This window comes from Halichoerus grypus, chromosome 1 (genome assembly GCF_964656455.1).
Source record: "Halichoerus grypus chromosome 1, mHalGry1.hap1.1, whole genome shotgun sequence".
Lineage (NCBI taxonomy): Eukaryota > Metazoa > Chordata > Mammalia > Carnivora > Phocidae > Halichoerus > Halichoerus grypus.
In genome coordinates this window covers 126,335,583-126,355,104 of record NC_135712.1, presented here as the reverse complement: position 1 = coordinate 126,355,104, position 19,522 = coordinate 126,335,583, and the positions used below count along the sequence as shown (strand labels likewise).

General features: G+C 39.1%; 1 protein-coding gene across 4 annotated transcripts in view; it reads right to left on the bottom strand.

The window, feature by feature from the left end:
* NPHP3 (nephrocystin 3) overlaps positions 1 to 19,522 on the bottom strand; it is a 57,913-nt gene that overhangs the window by 17,099 nt on the left and 21,292 nt on the right. For all 4 annotated transcript variants that reach the window (XM_036084675.2, XM_078071732.1, XM_078071734.1 and 1 more), the window contains exons 14-19: positions 19,089 to 19,191; positions 18,599 to 18,681; positions 16,603 to 16,741; positions 14,742 to 14,906; positions 7,803 to 7,897; positions 7,136 to 7,258 (exon numbers count right to left, since the gene is read on the bottom strand). In XM_036084675.2, the coding sequence (XP_035940568.2) occupies positions 7,136 to 7,258; positions 7,803 to 7,897; positions 14,742 to 14,906; positions 16,603 to 16,741; positions 18,599 to 18,681; positions 19,089 to 19,191 (708 nt within the window). The remainder of the gene's footprint in view (positions 1 to 7,135; positions 7,259 to 7,802; positions 7,898 to 14,741; positions 14,907 to 16,602; positions 16,742 to 18,598; positions 18,682 to 19,088; positions 19,192 to 19,522) is intronic.

The following is a 19,522-nucleotide window of genomic DNA, read 5'->3' as shown; positions in this document are numbered from 1 at the left end:
ATATAGATCCTTTACGTCTTTGGTTAGGTTTATTCTGAGGTATCTTATGGTTTTGGGTGCTATTGTAAATGGAATCGTTTCTCTAATTTCTCTTTCTACAGTTGCGTTGTTAGTGTATAAGAAAGCAACTGATTTCTGTGCATTGATTTTGTATCCTACCACATTACTGAATTGCTGGATGAGTTCTAGTAATTTGGGGGTGGAGTCTTTTGGGTTTTCCACATAAAGTATCATATCATCTGGAAAAGGAGAGTTTGACTTCTTCTTTGCCAATTTGAATACATTTTATTTCTTTCTGTTATCTGATTGCTGTTGCTAGGACTTCTAGTACTATGTTGAACAATAGTGGCGAGAGTGGGCATCCTTGACGTGTTCCTGATCTTAAGGGAAAGGCTCTCAGCTTTTCCCCATTGAGGATGATATTTGCTGTGGGATTTTCATAGATGGATTTTATGAACTTGAGGAATGTTCCCTCTATCCCTATACTCTGAAGAGTTTTAATCAGGAAAGGATGCTGTATTTTGTCAAATGCTTTTTCTGCATCAATTGAGAGGACCATATGGTTCTTCTCCCTCCTCTTATTAATGTTCTATCACACTGATTGATTTGCAAATGTTGAACCACCCTTGCATCCCAGGGATAAATCCCTCTTGGTCGTGGTGGGTGATCCTTTTAATGTATTGTTGGATCCTACTAGCTAGGATTTTGTTGAGGATTTTGGCGTCCATATTCATCAGGGATATCGGTCTGAAATTCTCCTTTTTGATGGGCTCTTTGCCTGGTTTGGGGATTAAGGTAATGCTGGCCTCATAGAATGAGTTTGGAAGTTTTCCTTCTGTTTCTATTTTTTGAAACAGCTTTAGCAGAATAGGTATTATTTCTTCTTTGAATGTTTGGTAGAATTCCCCAGGGAATCCATCAGGCCTTGGACTCTTGTTTTTTCGGAGGTTTTTGATCACTGCTTCAATCTCGTTACTGGTTATTGGCCTATTCAGGTTGTCAATTTCTTCCTGTTTCAGTCTTGGCAGCTTATAGGTTTCTAGGAAGGCCTCCATTTCATCCAGGTTGCTCAGTTTATTGGTATATAGTTGTTGATAATAATTTCTAAGAATTGTTTCTATTTCCTTGGTGTTAGTCGTGATCTCTCCCCTTTCATTCATAATTTTATTAATTTGGGTCCCTTCTCTTTCTTTTGGATAAGTCTGGCTAGTGGTTTATCGATCTTTTTAATTCTTTCAAAGAACCAACTTCTAGTTTCGTTGATCTGATCTACTGTGTTTCTGGTTTCTAATTCATTGATTTCTGCTCTAATTTTAATTATTTCTCTTCTAATGCGTGGCTTAGGCATCGTTTGTTGCTTTTTCTCTAGTTCTTTAAGGTGTAGAGTTAGTTGGTGAATTCGGGATTTTTCTATTTTTTTGAGTGAGGCTTGGATGGCTATGTATTTCCCCCTTAGGACCGCCTTTGCAGTATCCCATAGGTTTTGGACTGATGTGTTTTCGTTCTCATTGATTTCCATGAATTGTTTAAGTTCTTCTTTGATTTCCTGGTTGACCCAAACATTCTTGAGCAGAGTGGTCTTTAGCTTCCAAGTGTTTGAATTTCTGCCAAATTTTTTCTTGTGATTGAGTTCCAGTTTTAGAGCACTGTGGTCTGAGAATATACGGGAATAATCTCAATGTTTTGGTATCAGTTGAGACCTGATTTGTGACTCAGTATGCGGTATATTCTGGAGAAAGTTCCATGCGCGCTCGAGAAGAATGAGTATTCTGTTGTTTTAGGGTGGAATGTTCTGTAAATATCTATGAGGTCCATCTGGTCCAGTGTATCATTCAAAGTTCTTGTTTCCTTGTTGATTTTCTGCTTAGATCATCTGTCCATTGCTTAGAGTGGAGTATTGAGGTCGCCTACAATTAACATATTGTTATCAGTATGACTCATTATTTTGGTTAAAAGTTGGCTTATGTAGATGGCTGCTCCCATGTTGGGGGCACAGATATTTACAAGTGTTAGATCTTCTTGTTGGACAGACCCTTTAAGAATGATATAGTGTCCTTCTGTGTCTCTAATTACAGACTTTAGTTTAAAATCTAATTTGTCTGATATAAGAATTGCTACCCCAGCTTTCTTTTGGGGTCCGCTGGCATGGAAGATGGATCTCCATCCCTTCACTTTCAGTCTGGATGTCTCTTTAGGTTCAAAATGAGTCTCTTGTAGACAGCATATGGATGGGGCCTGTCTTTTTATCCAATCTACAACCCTGTGCCGTTTTATGGGAGCGTTTAGGCCATTCACATTGAGAGTGATTATTGAAAGATATGAATTAATTGTCATCATGTTGCCTGTGAAGACGTTGTTTTTATAGATTGTCCCTGTAAATTTCTGTTGTAGATCACTCTTGGGGTCTTTCTCCTTTTATAGAACCCCCCTTAATATTTCTTGCAGGGCCGGCTTAGTGGTCACATATTCTTTCAGTTTCTGCCGGTCGTGGAAGCTCTGTATCTCCCATCCATTCTAAATGAAAGCCTTGCCGGATAAAGTATTCTTGGCTGCATGTTATTCTCATTTAGTACTCTGAATATGTCTTGCCAGGCCTTTCTGGCTTGCCAGGTCTCTGTGGATAGGTCTGACGTTATTCTGATGTTCCTGTACGTAAGGAATCTCTTCCCCCTCACTGCCCTTAAGATGGTTTCCTTGGTTCTAAGATTTGCAAGTTTTACTATTACATGCCAGGGTGTTGGCCTGTTTTCCTTGATCTTGGGAGGGGTCCTCTCTGCCTCTAGGACGGAAATGTTTGTTTCATTCCCCAGGTTAGGGAAGTTCTCAGCTACGATTTGCTCAAATACATCTTCTAGTCCTCTCTATCCACTCCCTCCAGGATCCCAATGATTCTGACACTGGAATGCTTCATGGTGTCAGTTATTTCTCTGATTCTATTTTCATGGATTCTGAGTTGTTTTTCCCTGGCCTCCTCTTTTCCCTTTTTATCTATTATATTGTCTTCCAGGTCGCTTATTCGCTCTTCTGCCTCAGTTACCCTAGCTGTTAGATTATCTAGATTGAATTGGATCTCATTGATAGCATTTTTAAGTTCTGCCAATTCACCTTTCATTTCTGCCCTTAGAGACTCTATGTTGCCATTAATTGATTTCTCCATTCTAGCCATTGTCTTCACAATTGCTAGCCTGAATTCCGTCTCCGACATCTTGGTTATATCTGCATCCATTTGTAAATCTGTTGCATAAGTCATAATCTCTGAGTCTTTTCTAATTTGGGGGTTCCTCCTCCTAGTCATTCTGTTGATGGGTGTTTGAGGGAATGTATAGAGTCCAAATTATTGACCAGAACCCAAGCAAGATGCACCTGTTTTCTAGGGACCTTAGGGTTGCTGGCCTCTTGTTTTCCCAGCCTGTCTTCTGCGGGAGGGACCTGCCGCGCTGTTACTCAGGCAACCCTGTTTGGGCGGGGTTGCCCTGCCCCCCTGTGGCGGGGGATGGGCTCAGTGGGAATCAGTCTTTGGGGCTTTTGTTCTCTGGCGGCTCTCCCTGGTGGCTTTCCGTGTCTCTTCTACGAGTCAGAGCAGAAGAGACCATTTCCAACCCTCTGCCTCAGAGCAGAGATCGCAGTCTGTTCTTCAGTGAGTTCTTCAGGCCACACTCTCTCCGTTTCTGTCTGTGCTGCTGTAAACTGCAGCGTCCTGGGTTGTGCACCCCTCTGCAGCACTCCCAGTCCTGCCTCCAGGTCGGGGCATGTCTCTGCCCTTTGTGCTTCTAAAACCGCCAGCTGTTCCCAGTTCACGTGTGCGCAACCCTGCCGCTCTGGGTTTCCGCCCCGGGGGCTGCCCTAAAGTCCTTCCCCTGCTGTTACCAGTCTGTGAGTTTGTGCCCAGTCCCCAGCGCGCGAGGCTGTCGCTCACTGGTGGTGTAGAATCCCCATGGCCAGGCCCCCTCCCACTACCTTTTATCCTCAGGTATCTGCCCGCAGAATCATGGCTCCCCGCCTCGTACCTCAAAACCAACCGCCTGCAATATTCTGCTTGTAGAGATCCAGATCTTCGTACATCTCAGGCTGGTTTCATGGGTGCTCAGAGTGGTTTGGTAGATATCCAGCTCAATTCCGGGCACCAGATGAAATAGGGTCCCCTACTCCTCCACCATGTTTCCCCCCTCCCTCAGAGCCTCCATTTTTGATTGCACCTCATTAATAGCCTTTTTGATTTCGACTTGGTTAGATTTTAATTCTTTTATTTCTCCAGAAAGGGTTTCTCTAATATCTTCCATGTTTTCAAGCCCAGCTAGTATCTTTATAATTGTCATTCTGAACTCTAGTTCTGACATCTTATTAATGTCCGTATTGATTAGGTCCCTGGCAGTTGGTACTGCCTCTTGTTCTTTTTTTTTTTTAAGACTTTATTTATATATTTGACAGAAAGAGAGATAGCAAGAGCAGGAACACAAGCAGGGGGAGTGGGAGAGGGAGAAGCAGGCTTCCTGCCGAGCAGGGAGCCTGATGCGAGACTCGATCCCAGGACCCTGGGATCATGACCTGAGCCAAAGGCAGACGCTTAACGACTGAGCCACCCAGGCGCCCTCTTGTTCTTTTTTTTGAGGTGATTTTTTCCATCTTGTCATTTTATCCAGAGGAGAATAGATGAATGAGAGAACAAAATGCTAACTGGGTAACAACGACCCCAGAAAAATATACACTAAACAAATCAGAAGAGACCTGAAACCGGGGGAAAAGAAAGCGAAAGAAAGAAAAAAGAAATAAAAAAGCAAAAAAGATTAAAAAAAAATATGATCAAATATGATCAGGCTGGTGAATAGATCAGTGCCACACACTAGATTTTGGGTGTATTTTGGTCTGTTAGAACGTGCCTCCCAAACTTTTAAAGAAAAAAAGCTTATATATGTACAAAAATAAGGGTTAATATGATGAAGGGTGGAATATGACTGTAAAGATAAAAATTATAAAAGATTTTATAAAAGGAAATGATAAGAATTTGGTTGAAAAAAGAAGGAAGAGAAATTAAAAAAAAAGGGGGGAGAGAATGTGATCAGGCAGGAGACTAGAACAAAGACATACACTAGAGATTTAGGGTATATTTTGATCTGTTAGAAGAAACTGTATCCCAAAATTTTAAAGAGAGAACAACTTATATATATACCAAAAAATAAGGTTAACTACTATGAAGGGATAGAATATGACCCTAAAAATGAAAAATAAAAAAGATTTTTAAAAAAGGGATTGATAAGATGTTGGTTGAACAAGGGAAAAAGAAAAATTCAAAAAAAAAAGAAAAAGAAAATTAAAAAAATTAACGTTGAAAGACTAAAGAATCAGGGGGGAAAAAGCCCTGAATCCTATGTGCAGTATTCCCCTAGTGCTGGAGTTCTGACGTTCTCATTGATCAGTAAACTTGGTCTTTGCTGGCTGTTCTTGCTGATCTTCTGGGGGAGGGGCCTGTTGCCGTGGTTCCCAAATGTCTTTGCCGGAGGCGGAAGTGCCCCACCCTTGCTGCGGGCTGGGCTAAGTAATCTCCTCGGGTTTGCTCCCGGGAGCTTTTGTTCCCTGCAAGCTTTCCGTACAGCTTTGGAGGACGAGAGTGAAATGGCGTCCTCCTAATCTCCGCCCCAGAGGAGCTGAGAACCCGGGGGCCCCACTCCTCAGTGCGCCCCCAGAGAAAAGCAGTCAATCACTCCCATCTCCCCGGTCTCCGGCCGCACTCCTTGCTCACCCGGCCTGTGACCGAGCATTTCTATCTCTGGCACCTGTCCCGTGTGGTGTCTCCCAACCCAGCAGATGCCTGCAGTGTGCTCCCGCGCCGCTCCTCCCGGGGGAGGAAGGGGAGTCTCCCCGGATCTGCCGCTTGTTGGGTCCCTGCTGGAAGAGCAGTGGCCCGACTGTGCTGCAGATCACGGTTTATGGCAACCCCGAGCCGAGAGCCCGCGCCTCGGCTCCGTCTCTGTAGCCAGCTTCCCTGCTCCGATACCTGGGAGCTCTGCTGCACTCAGGCACCCCCGGTCTTTCTGTGACCCTGAGGGTCCTGAGACCACACTGTCCCAGCGAGAGTTCCACCCCCCACTTAGCCACTGGAGTGACGTCCCTCAGCAGAGCAGACTTCTAAAAGTTCCGATTTTGTGCTCCGCAGCTCTATCACTTGCTGGTAGTGGCTGATGGAGGCCCCGTCTCCCACCGTCTATCATCCTGAATATCACCTCGGATTCACTTCTCTGCACGTCCTACCTTCCAGAAAGTGGTCGCTTTTCTGTTCAGAGAGTTGTTGCTATTCTTTTCTTCGATCTCCTGTTGAGTTCGTAGGTGTTCAGAATGGTTTGATCCCTATCCAGCTGAGTTCCCGGGACCAGACGAAATCCTACTCCTCCCCCATTTTGCTCCAAGCCCTCTCATTTTAATTTTTAATTTGCATTTCCCTGATGACTAGTGATGTTGAGCATCTTTTCATGTGTCTGTTGGCCATCTGGATGTCTTTTTTGGAAAAATGTCTATTCAGATTCTCTGCCCATTTTTAAATCAGATTTTTTTTTTAAAGATTTATTTTATTTTATTTATTTGACAGAGAGAGAGACAGCGAGAGAGGGAACACAAGCAGGGAGAGTGGGAGAGGGAGAAGCAGGCTTCCCGCAGAGCAGGGAGCCTGATGCGAGGCTCGATCCCAGGACCCTGGGATCATGACCTGAGCCAAAGGCAGATGCTTTAACGACTGAGCCACCCAGGCGCCCCTAAATCAGATTCTTGTTATTGAGTTGTATGAGTTCTTTATATATTTTGGATGTTAACCCCTTTGCAGATGTATGATTTGCAAATATTTTCTCTCATTCAGTGGGTTGCCTTTTCATTTTGTTTATAGTTTCCTTTGCTGTGCAGAAGCTTTTTTAGTTTGATATAGTTCCACTTGTTTATTTGCTTTTGTTGCGTTTGCTTTTTGTGTCAGATCCAAGAAATCATCACCAAGACTGATGTCAAGCAGTTTACTGCCTATGCTTTCTGGGCGTTCTATGGCTTCAGGTCTTATATTAAAGCTAAATTAAAAATGTCATTTTTCTTTGTTCTACCAAACAACTGTTTAAATCTGTTTTTCTGGGGGAAGGTGTTCTACAAGTGAGTTTCTTACCTTTTATAAAGGTTTTGAGACACAAAGAGATTGAGAAGGCAATCCTGCAACTTCTGTTTACTTCCCTGTTGCTGAAAAAGCCAAGGGAGCTCATCTGCACTTCTCCAAGTCACTTGGTCCTGACTGTCAGAAGGGAAAGGACAACACTCAATAATACCTTCCAACAAGGAGATTGCCTCAAAAGGTTTCAGACAAATGTTGAAGGGAGGAAAATGTATTTCATATCCATCTCTGACTCTTTAAATATAATCTAATACTGAGAAAATTCGGTCAAAATCAGGAACTCTAAAAAATTATCTAAGAAAGTAAATACAGTGATATCAGGACCACTAACCAAACTCTCAAGGTATTTTCCTAAAATTGAGCTATTAAAAAAAAAAACAACCCAATTAACCCAAATATATACACATGGTATACAGACACACATACATTTTTAAACTATTAAAGTGGTATAAAAAAATGATCCCGCACTGATTTCATGTAAGTTTAAATCTTTAGCATGATATTAAAAGACTTACTTACATAATAATCTCTTATTCTTTTGACATTAACAGGGGAGATGATTTAATCTTTTCCATAATAATTAAATTTTTATACATTAAGGAAGAGAAGTAAAGACACAGAGGTAAAATGTGTTGTAGAAGAACAAGATAGACATTTATACTACCTTAGCTGCATGGTGAAATAGTTGATTAGCTTTTGCCTACATGAAGAAATAATGGTGGGACCTTCCATGTATTCCAGTCTTACTGTTTCCCAAGCCTGGGAAGAAAAAGAAAAAATATTGCAGTCTATTTTCTGTAAGTCACTGTATATCTAACAATTCATAAACAGAAATTTATAATTATTTCAATTTTACAGATGTATAATAGAGATAGCAAAAGAATATTTTAAAATTCAGGATATGTTTATGGATAAACTGATAGAGAATAAAAAAATCTCCTGGAAGCAGTTAAAACACAATTTAATTCAAACTTCTAGTTAATACAGTAAAAATATCAGAAATATGGATTGAAAAAGTACCGAAAAGAGTATATTTAAGCAATATATAATAATAAAGATAAACCTGTGAAATTACAAACATTTCACACCTGAAAATATAATGCAGCATACTCACATGAAACACTTCATTTGCATTTGTATACACATAAGTCAACCAGGGCATTGCAGATACCAGTCAATATACCTAAACATTTACTACTATGTACTAGACATCATGACTCACTAGGATCAAAGACCATCTCAATTGATTCACTTCACAATCTCTGCAGTAACCTGGAACAATCTGCCCAAGTCTTACAGAATTTACCCAAGATTATAGAGCTGTTAGCTGTGAAGAGCTGAATTGTGAACTGAGGCATACTGCCTGAGTCCAAGCTCTTAAAACATAAATAATGATATCAGCAATCAATAATACATACAATTGAAAAAAATATTTTTTTCTCTTTCAGAAAGAAACTACTTTTTAAAGTACTGTAAGTCCCTCTTTATTCCCAGTTTCACTTTCTGCAGTCTTAGCTACCCATGGGCAACTGAGATTTGAAAGCAGATGATCCTCCTTCTGATATTATGGTCAGAAGGTCAGTGGTAACGTAATACTAGGTCACAGTGCCTACATCACTCACATTACTTCATCTCATCAGGTAGGCATTTTACTGGTAATCTCACATCATCACAAGAATGGTGCGTGCAGTAAAATAAGATATTTTGAGAGATACCACATTCACATAACTTTTAGTACAGTATGTTTTTATAATTGTTCTGTTTTATTATTAGTTACTGCTCTTAATCCCTTACTATTCCTAAATTACAAATTTAACTTTATCATTGGTATGCATGTATAGAGAAAAACATAGTATATATGGGGTTTGGTACTATCCTGGTTTCAGGCATTAACTGGGGGTCTTGGAAGGTGTCATCTGTGGATAAGAGGGGACTGCTGTAATAGTCACTTCATAAAGGTACTTCGTAAAAATAATATTAGCCAAATTTTACATTTAACCTAAAATCATTGCAAAAAAATTTTGTAATGTCAAATTTCAGATTTCAATTTTGTCTTGTAATTGAAACACTTAAAATAGCATGGTACATTGGTTTTTAAAAAAAATTTATTTTTTAATTTAAATTCAATTAATTAATATATTGTGTATTATTAGATTCAGAGGTAGAGGTCAGTGATACATCAGTCTTACATAATACCCAGTGCTCATTACATCATGTGCCCTCCTTAATATCCATCACCCAGTTACCCCATCCCTCCAACCCCCTCCTCTCTAGCAACCCTCAGTTTGTTTCTGATGATTAAGAGTCTCTTATGGTTTGCCTCCCTCTGATTTTTGTCTTGTTTTATTTTTTACTCTCTTCCCTAATGATCCTGTTTTGTTTCTTAAATTCCACATATGAGTGAGATCATAGGATACCTGTCTTTCTCTGATTGATCTATTTCGCTCAGCATAATACCCTCTACCTCTAATAATACCACATCATTGTTAAGTGGCAACATTTCATTTTTTGATGGCTGACTAGTATTCCATTGTGTGTGTGTGTGTGTGTGTGTGTGTGTGTGTATACCATATCATCTTCTTTATCCATTCATCTGTCAATGAACATCTGGGCTCTTTCCATAGTTTGGCTATTGTGAACATTGCTGCTATAAACATTGGGGTGCAGGTGCCCCTTCGGATCACTACAGTTGTATCTCTGGGGTAAATACCTAGTAGTGCAATTGCTGGCTCAAAGAGTAGCTCTATTTTCAACTTTTTGAGGAACCTCCATACTGTCTTCCAGAGTGGCTGCACCAGCTTGCATTCCCACCAACAGTGTAAGAGGGTTCCCCTTTCTCCACATCCTTGTCAACATCTGTCATTCCTTGACTTAATTTTAGCCATTCTGACTGGTGTGAGGTGATATCTCAATGTGGTTTTGATTTGTATTTCTCTGATGCTGAGTGATGTGGAGCATTTTTTCATGTGTCTGTTGGTCATTTGGATGTCTTCTTTGGAGAAATGTCTGTCTTTTACCCATTTCTTGATTGGATTATTTGTTCTTTGGGTGTTGAGTTTGATAAGTTCTTTATAGATTTTGGATACTAGTCCTTTATCTGATAAGACATTTGTAAATATCTTCTCCCATTTTGTCAGCTGTCTTTTGGTTTTGTCAACTGTTTCCTTTGCTGGGCAAAAGCTTTTTATCTTGATGAAGTCCCAACAGTTCATTTTTGTCTTTGTTTCCCTTGCCTTTAGAGATGTGTCTTGCAAGAAGCTGCTGTGGCCAAGGGTGAAGAGGTTACTGCCTGTGTTCTCCTCTAGGATTTTGATGGAATCCTATCTCACATTTAGGTCCTTCATCCATTTGAGTCTATTTTTGTGTATGGTGTAAGAAAATGGTCCAGTTTCATTCTTCTGCATGTGGCTGTCCAATTCTCCCAACACCATTTGTTGAAGAGACTGTCTTTTTTCCATTGCATATTCTTTCCTGCTTTGTTGAAGACTAGTTGACCATAGAGTTGAGGGTCTATTTCTGGGTTCTGTATTTTGTTCCATTGATCTATGTGTCTGTTTTTGTGCCAGTACCATACCATCTTCATGATAACAGCTTTGTAATAGAGCTTGAAGTCTGTGATTGTAATGCTCCCGGTTTGGTTTTCTTTTTCAACATTCATCTGGCTATTTGGAGTCTTTTCAGGTTCCATACAAATTTTAGGATTATTTGTTCCAGTTCTGTGAAAAAAGTGGACGGTATTTTGATAGGGATTGCACTGAATGTGTAGATTGCTTTGGGTAGCATAGACATTTTAACAATTTTTGTTCTTCCAATCCATGAGCATGGAATGTTTTCCCATTTCTGTGTGACTTCCTTAATTTCTTTCGTGAGTATTCTGTAGTTTTCTGAGTACAAATCTTTAACCTCTTTGGTTAGGTTTATTCCTAGGTATCTTATGTTTTTTGCTGCAATTTTAAATGGGATAGACTCCTTAATTTCTCTTTCTTCTGTCTCATTGTTAGTGTACAGAAATGCAACTGATTTCTGTGCATTGATTTTATATCCTGCCACGTTGCTGAATTCCTGTATGAGTTCTAGCAATTTGGGGTGGAGTCTTTTGGGTTTTCCACATTGACTATTATGGCATTTGTTTAGAGAGTTTGACTACTTCTTTGCCGATTTGGATGCTTTTCATTTCTTTTTGTTGTCTAATTGCTAAAGCTAGGACTTCTAGTACTATGTTGAACAACAGTGGTAAGAGTGGACATCTCTGTCATGTTCCTGACCTTAGGGGAAAAGCTCTCAGTTTTTCCCCATTGAGAATGATTTTGCTCTGGGCTTTTCCTATATGGCTTTTATGATATTGAGGTATGTTCCCTCTATCTCTACACTGTGAAGAGTTTTAATCAAGAAAGGATGCTGTACTTTGTCACATGCTTTTTCTGCATCTATTGAGAGGATCATATGGTTCTTGTTCTTTCATTAATGTAGTGTATCATGTTGATTGATTTGCAGATGTTGAATAACCCTTGCAGCCCAGGAATAAATCCCGCTTGGTCGTGGTGAATAATCCTACTGTTGGATCCTATTGGCTAGTATCTTGGTGAGAATTTTGGCATCCATGTTCATCAGGGATAGTGGTCTGTAATTCTCCTTTTTGGTGCCGTCTTTGTCTGGTTTTGGGATCAAGGTAATGCTGGCCTCATAGAAAGAGTTTGGAAGTTTTTTCTTCCATTTCCATTTTTTGAAACAGCTTCAGAAGAATAGGTGTAAGTTCTTCTTTAAATGTTTGGTAGAATTCCCCTGGGAAGCCATCTGGCCCTGGACTCTTGTTTGTTGGGATTTTTTTGATTACTGCTTCAATTTCCTTGCTGGTTATGGGTCTGTTCAGGTTTTCTCTTTCTTCCTGTTTCAGTTCTGGTAGTGTATAAGTTTCCAGGAATGCATCCATTTCTTCCAAATTGCCTAATTTGTTGGCATATAGTTGCTTATAATATGCTCTTAAAAATTGTTTGTATTTTTTTGGTGTTGGTTGTGATCCTTACTCTTTCACTCATGATTTTATTTATTTGGGTTCTTTCTCTTTTCTTTTTGATAAGTCTGGCCTGGGGTTTATCAATCTAATTAATTCTTTCAAAGAACCAGCTCGTAGTTTCATTGATCTGTTCTACGGTTTTTTCTGGTTTCTATTTCATTGATTTCTGCTCTAATCTTTATTCTCTTCTCCTGCTGAGTTTAGGCTTTATTTGCTGTTCTTTCTCCAGCTCCTTATGGTGTAAGGTTAGGTTGTGAATTTGAGACCTTTCTTGTTTCTTGAGAAAGACTTGTGTTGCTATATACCTCCCTCTTAGGACCACCTTTGCTGCATCACAAAGGTTTTGAACAGTTCTGCTTTCATTTTCATTTGTTTCCATGAATTTTTTAAATTCATCTTTAATTTCCTGGTTGACCCATTCATTCTTTATTAGAATGCTCTTTAACCTGCAAGTGTTTGAGTTCCTTCCAGATTTCCTTTTGTGATTGAGTCCCAGTTTCAAAGCACTGTGATCTGAAAATATGCAGGGAATGATCCCAATCTTTTGGTATCAGTTGAGACCTGATTTGTGACCCAGTATGTGATCTATTCTGGTGAATGTTTCATGTGCACTCGAGAAGAATGTGTATTCTGTTGCTTTAGGATGGAATGCTCTGTATATATATTTGAAGTCCATCCAGTCCAGTGTGTCATTCAAAGCCCTTGTTTCCTTGTTGATCTTCTGCTTAGATTGTTTGTCCATTGCAGTGAGTGGGGTGTTGAAGTCCCCTACTATTATTGTATTATTATCAATGTGTTTCTTTAATTTGGCTATTAATTGGCTTATACAATTTGCTGCTCCCATTTTAGGGGCATAAATATTTACAACTGTTAGATCTTCTTGTTGGATAGACCCTTTAAGTATGATATAGTGTCCTTCCTCATCTCTTATTAGTCTTTGGTTTAAATCTAATTGGTTGGATATAAGGGTTGCTATCCCGGCTTTCTTTTGATGTCCTTAGCATGATAAATGGTTTTCCACCCCCTCACTTTCAATCTGGAGGTGTCTTTGAGTCTAAAATGAGTCTCTTGCAGTCAGCATATGGATAGGTCTTGCTTTTTTATCCAGTCTGATACCTTGCGTCTTTTGACTGGGGCATTTAGCCCATTTACATTCAGGGTAACTATTGAAAGGTATGAATTTAGTGCCATTGTATTACCTGTGAAGTCCCTGTTTCTGTAGATTGTCTCTGTTCCTTTCTGATCTATGTTACTTTTGGGGGCTCTCTTCGCTTACAGGATCCCCTTTAATATCTCTTTCAGGCCTGGTTTAATGATCACAAATTCTTTTAGCTTCTGTTTGTCCTGCAAGATTTTTATCTCTCCTATTTTGAATGACATCCTTGCTAGATAAAGTATTCTTGGCTGCATATTTTTATCACTTAGCACCCTGAATACATCATGCCAGTCCTTTCTGACCTGTCAGGTCTCTGTGGATAGGTCTGCTTCCAGCCTAATGTTTCTAACCTTGTAGGTTACGGATTTCTTTCAGGATTTTCTTTGTCTCTAAGTTTGCAAGTTGCACTATTATATGTCGAGGTGCTGACCTATTTTTATTGATTTTGAGGGGGGTTCTCTGTGCCTCCTGGACTTGAATGACTACTTCCTTCCCCAGGTTATGGAAGTTGTCCACTATAATTTGCTCCAATATACCTTCTGCCCCTCTCTTTGTCTCTTTCCTCTTCTTCTGGGATCCCAATTATTCTAATATTGTTTCACTTTATGGTATGACTTAACTCTCAAATTCTCCCCTTGTGATCCAGTAATTATCTCTCTCTTTCTTGGCTTCTTTGTTCTCCATCATTTTGTTCTCCATATCACTAATTCTTTCTTCTGCCACATTTCTCTTAGCAGTCAGAGCCTCCATTTTTGATTGCGTCTCATTAATAGCCTTTTTTATTTCAATATGATTATATTTTAGTTCTTTTATTCCCCCTATAAAGGGATTCTCTAGTGTCTTCTATGCTTTTTTTTAAGCCCAGCTAGTTATCTTTATAATCGTTATTCTGAACTCTAGTTCTGCCATCTTACTTATGTCTATACTGATTAGGTCCCTGGCAGTTTGTTCTCTTTTTTGAGGTGAGTTTTTCCATCTTGTCATTCTTGCAGAAAGTGATCGCTTTTCTTTCTTTCTTTATTTATTTGACACAGAGAGAGAGACAGCTAGAGAGGGAACACAAGCAGGGGGAGCGGGAGAGGGAGAAGCAGGCTCCTGGCTGAGCAGGGAGCATGATGCGGGGCTCGATCCCAGGACCCTGGGATCATGACCTGAGCCGAAGGCAGATACTTAACTGAGCCACCCAGGCGCCCCTAGTGATCAGTTTTCTATTTGTAGAGTTGCTGCAGTTGTCACTTTTCTATTTGTAGAGTTGCTGCTATTCTTTTCTTAGATCTCCAGTTGAGTTTGCAGGTGTTCAGAATGATTTAATAGCTATCTAGCTGAATTCCTGGGACCAGATGAAACTAAGGTCCCTACTTCTCCAGCATCTTGGACTATCTCCCAGTATGTTGACATTTATAAGTAAAAAACCTTATTAAAAAAGCATTTACCTGTAGATGTTGAAACTTGAGCAAGCCACAACCATAAGTCAATAAGCACATTTTGTGTAAACTGTGAACAAGGGAGGTCAAGACAACCCAGGACAGCTCAGGGTAGAGTTCCATCAGTTCTGATTCACTCATGCCATTGTGACTAACATTTATGAGGCAGAGAATCTAGGTAGAGAAATGAATTAAGAATGATCATAAGCCATCTCTACAAGTAATAAACAGCCATTAAAATTTCCATAACTCTTTTAAGGTGATTAGCTTCTTATTCAATGATTTAGTAAAGCAAGAAACATATTTCTTAGAATAAAACACACTTTCCAAAAGGCATTAATCAGGAATAAGATAGTGTATATAGCAAATCTAGCATGCCAAAGACAATACACAGAAAAAAGTTTGATGAAAATTAAAACCTCAGCGGGTGCCTCAGTGGCTCAGTTAGTTAAGCATCTGCCATCAGTTCAGGTCATGACCCTGGGGTCCTGGGATCAAGCCCCATGTTGGGCTCCCAGCTCAGTGGGGAGTCTGCCTCTCCCTCTGCCCTCTGTCCCTCCCTTCCCCTTCACTTGTGCTCTCTCTCAAATAAATAAATAAAATCTTTAAAAAAGAGAAAAAAAATTAAAACCTCAGGAAATGAATTAAAACTAATGACAAAGTTCCAATTTTGGGAAAATGGTAGAAGAAAATGATTCTTCTACTATAAATGCCCATTAACATAAGACAACATGTAACAAAACACCTTTAAAAGCATAGGGAACCTGCAAAAAAGAAAGGGAAATCCACCAGGTGCCAAAAATGAATAGGAAAGTGAACATCAGAGGGCTAAGTGCTGGAGCTGCTGTCCCTGGGGCAAGTGAGGGTACTGGTAGGCAGCAGTCTCAGTAATTTAAGGGCTTGGGTTTTCACAGCCACAGCGGGGATGGAAGGTGAGCCCTTAAAGCCGATAAGGTGAGTAGCTGGAACTAGAAAGCTTGCCAACACCAGGAATCCCAAGAGCTGTACTTTCAGTGAAGGGGTGCATGAGAAAACATTAGCCCACAGACCAACCACATATGAAAGTTTACTTTCAAGCTCTAATAGTTGAGACACTGTAGTATTGGCAAGGAATAAGCAAAACTGGAACAGAAGAGCTCAGAAAACAAACTCATGTTAATTTGTGAGTGTGATATCCAAATCAGCAGAAAAGGTGTACTATTTAGTAAAATTAGCTGGCCATATGATAAAAGATTAAAAAGTAGATTCCTTCCTCACATATTAAACAAAAATAAATCCATAAGGACTCATACAGGAAGAACAAAAGTGTAAAACATTTTAAAGGGAAAAAATTTATATGAGAACATTTTTATAACAAAATATTTTTTGATAATAAAAGATTTTTAAAATGAGATATAACAGGCATAAAACATAAAAGAAACTGTTGGTAAATCTGACTTCATCAAAATAAAACATTGTATAATGAATGATACCAAAAAGTGAAGACAAGAAACAAATCAGAACAAGATATTTATTTGCAAACTGTGTAACAGAGGATTTGTATTCAGTATGCAGAATGTTTAAGAGCTCCTGGAGATCATTAAGAAAAGACAACTCAATTAAAACTCACATAAAAAGGCCTGAATCAGCAAGTCACAGAAGAGGAAACAAGAATAGCCAATAAACATGAACAGATGAAAAATCTCAATGATAATCAGGAAAATGCAAATTTCTTGAGCTATCACTTCTGGCCATAAGCACACTACGGCAGCTAGCCTTCCTGTATATGCTTGAAACACACTTGAGCACAAATTTAAAAATAATTACTATTTTCTTCAATTCACATACAAATGCAAAATTTTAGGAGTTTTATAAGTTTATTATCCTTTACCTGTTTCATTAGTTCTTTATCCATATCATTTGCCATGGACTCCTGGATAGATCGCAGAGCAAGTCTATATAATGAAATAGTATCTTGACACTGGAAACACTGATGAAGGATTTTATCTAAATTGCCTGCTCTCCCAGCACTGTTGGAATTGAGAATAGATTTAATTTCTTACAGACAGCCAACATCTGTGAAAAATTTGGGGTAGATAAAAACAATGTGGTCTCTATTTTTTATACTTTAAATGATAACAGAAATTCAACAAAACATGATATAGGAAAATGACAGTTTTATGGGGCTGCTAGAGTCATCAGTTTTATTTTAGTGTACCATTTAGCTCAACTCAGTAAACACATGCTGGGAACTTACTATGTGTCAAGCAATTACTGCACATTATGGGAACACAGAAATGAGTAAGAAGTGGTTCTAATCATCTAGAAACATGCTACCTACATACAGGAAGCAGGAAAATAATTATAAATAAGTGTTATTAGTTAGCCATGCAAGTTAAATTTGTTTAGAGCCAGGATTTAGGAGACATCAGGCTAAAGAAAATCAGTAAATAGGGTGGTTTGTTTTAAAATATTACACAATATTTACCAATAGTTTCTTTTTTAAATATGAAGATATATAGAGAAGAAAAAAACAAACAAAAGGTCTACAGTCCCTCTCTATAGGCCTAATAAACTTTCTAAAGGCCTAATATATATGGGAAACCATTTCAGATTTCTTTCTAAATCAGCATGACTATACATAAATTTTGTTTAAACCAAAAGCCTGATTTATGGCCCACCAAGCACACATTGTACATCTGCCTTGTAAATGAGTGGCCTAAAGGAAAACCATCTTGTCCTTAAGATATGGACCAATGCTCCTACCCCTGCATTTTTTGATGTTAAAACACAGGATTCCTGACTACATAATCTTTCAAGCTTTTACAAAATGTAAAAAAGGGTATATAGCCCTGTAAGACCTGTTCATTCTCCAGAGCACCATCTTCCCTGTGAAGATTGTGTTTCCCGGGCAGCTGTCCTAACTTGGGCTTGAATGAAACTCTCTTTCTCACTTTTAGAGATTCTAATAGGTTTGCTTATTTTGTGTCGACACTCTTAAAATAGCTAAATTCAATAAATACTATGGAATGTGTGGAAAGGGACTCCTGCTCTTGAACTGCACTCAGGCCAGCTTCTGATGCTCCCAGAGGCCAGACGCACTGCCCAAACTGGAGACAGTGGAGGAGGACAGTGGGAATATCATGGGCAATTCAAAATTTTAGAAGATGTTTTCATTTCAAATCTGGTGCTCAAGATGAGAATGTGGAATTAAGAGCCAAGAGTACTAGATTCAGTGTCTAGAATATGAGTTGTAGTAGGATTAACTATCCATTGTGATGATCACCAAAACCATATTCATCTTTTTTGCCTCTGGTTGTGAAGAGACAAAGTAAGGTGAGGCTGTACTGAAGAAGAAACATAGTGACACTTTGTAGGGCTTATTTAAAGGCAAATGACTAAAGGGTATCCGGAACAGAAGAATCTATTTTAAGCTGAAAGGTTTATCAGGATTTGAAAACAGAGACAATTAAAAATTCCTACTACCTACCTACTAATATTCAAGGACACCCCAAAACAGCATGTGTTTGCCTCAGTTGTCCCTCACTTTCTCAAAGCTAGGGGCCTCAAGCAGGTGACAAGGAGCACTCATGGGCCCCCAAGAAGGGCAAAGATGGCCTTCTTTGGCAACCCCCGACAGGGAAACAGTTAGTGTGATGACAATGAGACAACTCCAGCCCACACGTTCTTGTAGTGCACGGGCTATCACCAATCTGCAGTCACGAGTCACATTCCCACAAGGATGTTAGTATCACTGTTAGAATCAACAGAATCTGATGTGAGTGGCTCACAGAGACTGCTGCAATGATCGTTCAGTTTCACAAGGTGAGAAAGCTGTCTGCAGCAAACACAAAACATGCAGATCATGTAACATCGCCACCACTTACCGTGAGATCATTTTGCCGAAAAGGGTGACATAAAGGGCATTGCAGGTCGTAGCAGAACGACAGTGTCGTTCTAGCTTCTTCTCCTGCACCAGTTTACCAAAACACAAAACAAACACAAAAACACAACACCACCCTGGAATGAAACGGTCTTCACTACAGAGCCATCAACAAAAACCCCTGGCAGAAATGACACGGTTCCCACCACCTCATCAGTAGCATCACTGCCATGCAGTGGTGGACTGCAGATGTTCTTTTGCTTTTAGCATTCCTGCTTAATATAATACAGCAAAGTAAAACTTAAGCCCAAAATGCTTTTTATTGCTTCTTCTATATTTGTTAGTAGTTTAAGAGCCAATGCATTTAACAATTAGGAAACTCCAATTTTCCTTAACACAATAGAGAGTTCCTATATTGAATTTTAAGTCTCATATAAGGTGTTTTATAGGAAAGCTGTAGAGAGTAAAAGAGCAACAAAGTTAAAAATACTTACCTGCTCTTTACTCAATTTAATGCCCACAGAGTGGCACTCTGCAATTATAATAGATTTTGCATCTTTTGGATTTAAAGGATCAAGATGAAGTGTAGGCCACAACCTTTTATTCAAAGAAAAAAAAATGAAATTCTCTTTTAATAAAACAATAAAAGCGGTAATCTACCCAATCACAAGTCAAAATCCATTACAAGAATTAATTTTTTTTTTTATATAGAATACAGTGTTTATTTATTTATTTTTTTTAATTTTTTTATTGTTATGTTAATCCCCATACATTACATCATTAGTTTTAGATATAGTGTTCCATGAAGGAATTAATTTTTTTATATTGCCTTTATAAAATCAACAAAACTAATCTCTGTTAATCTTACTAGGTATTATTGTTTGATTCATTCTAACGTGTATATCATTACTTTCAGCAATTAATCCCA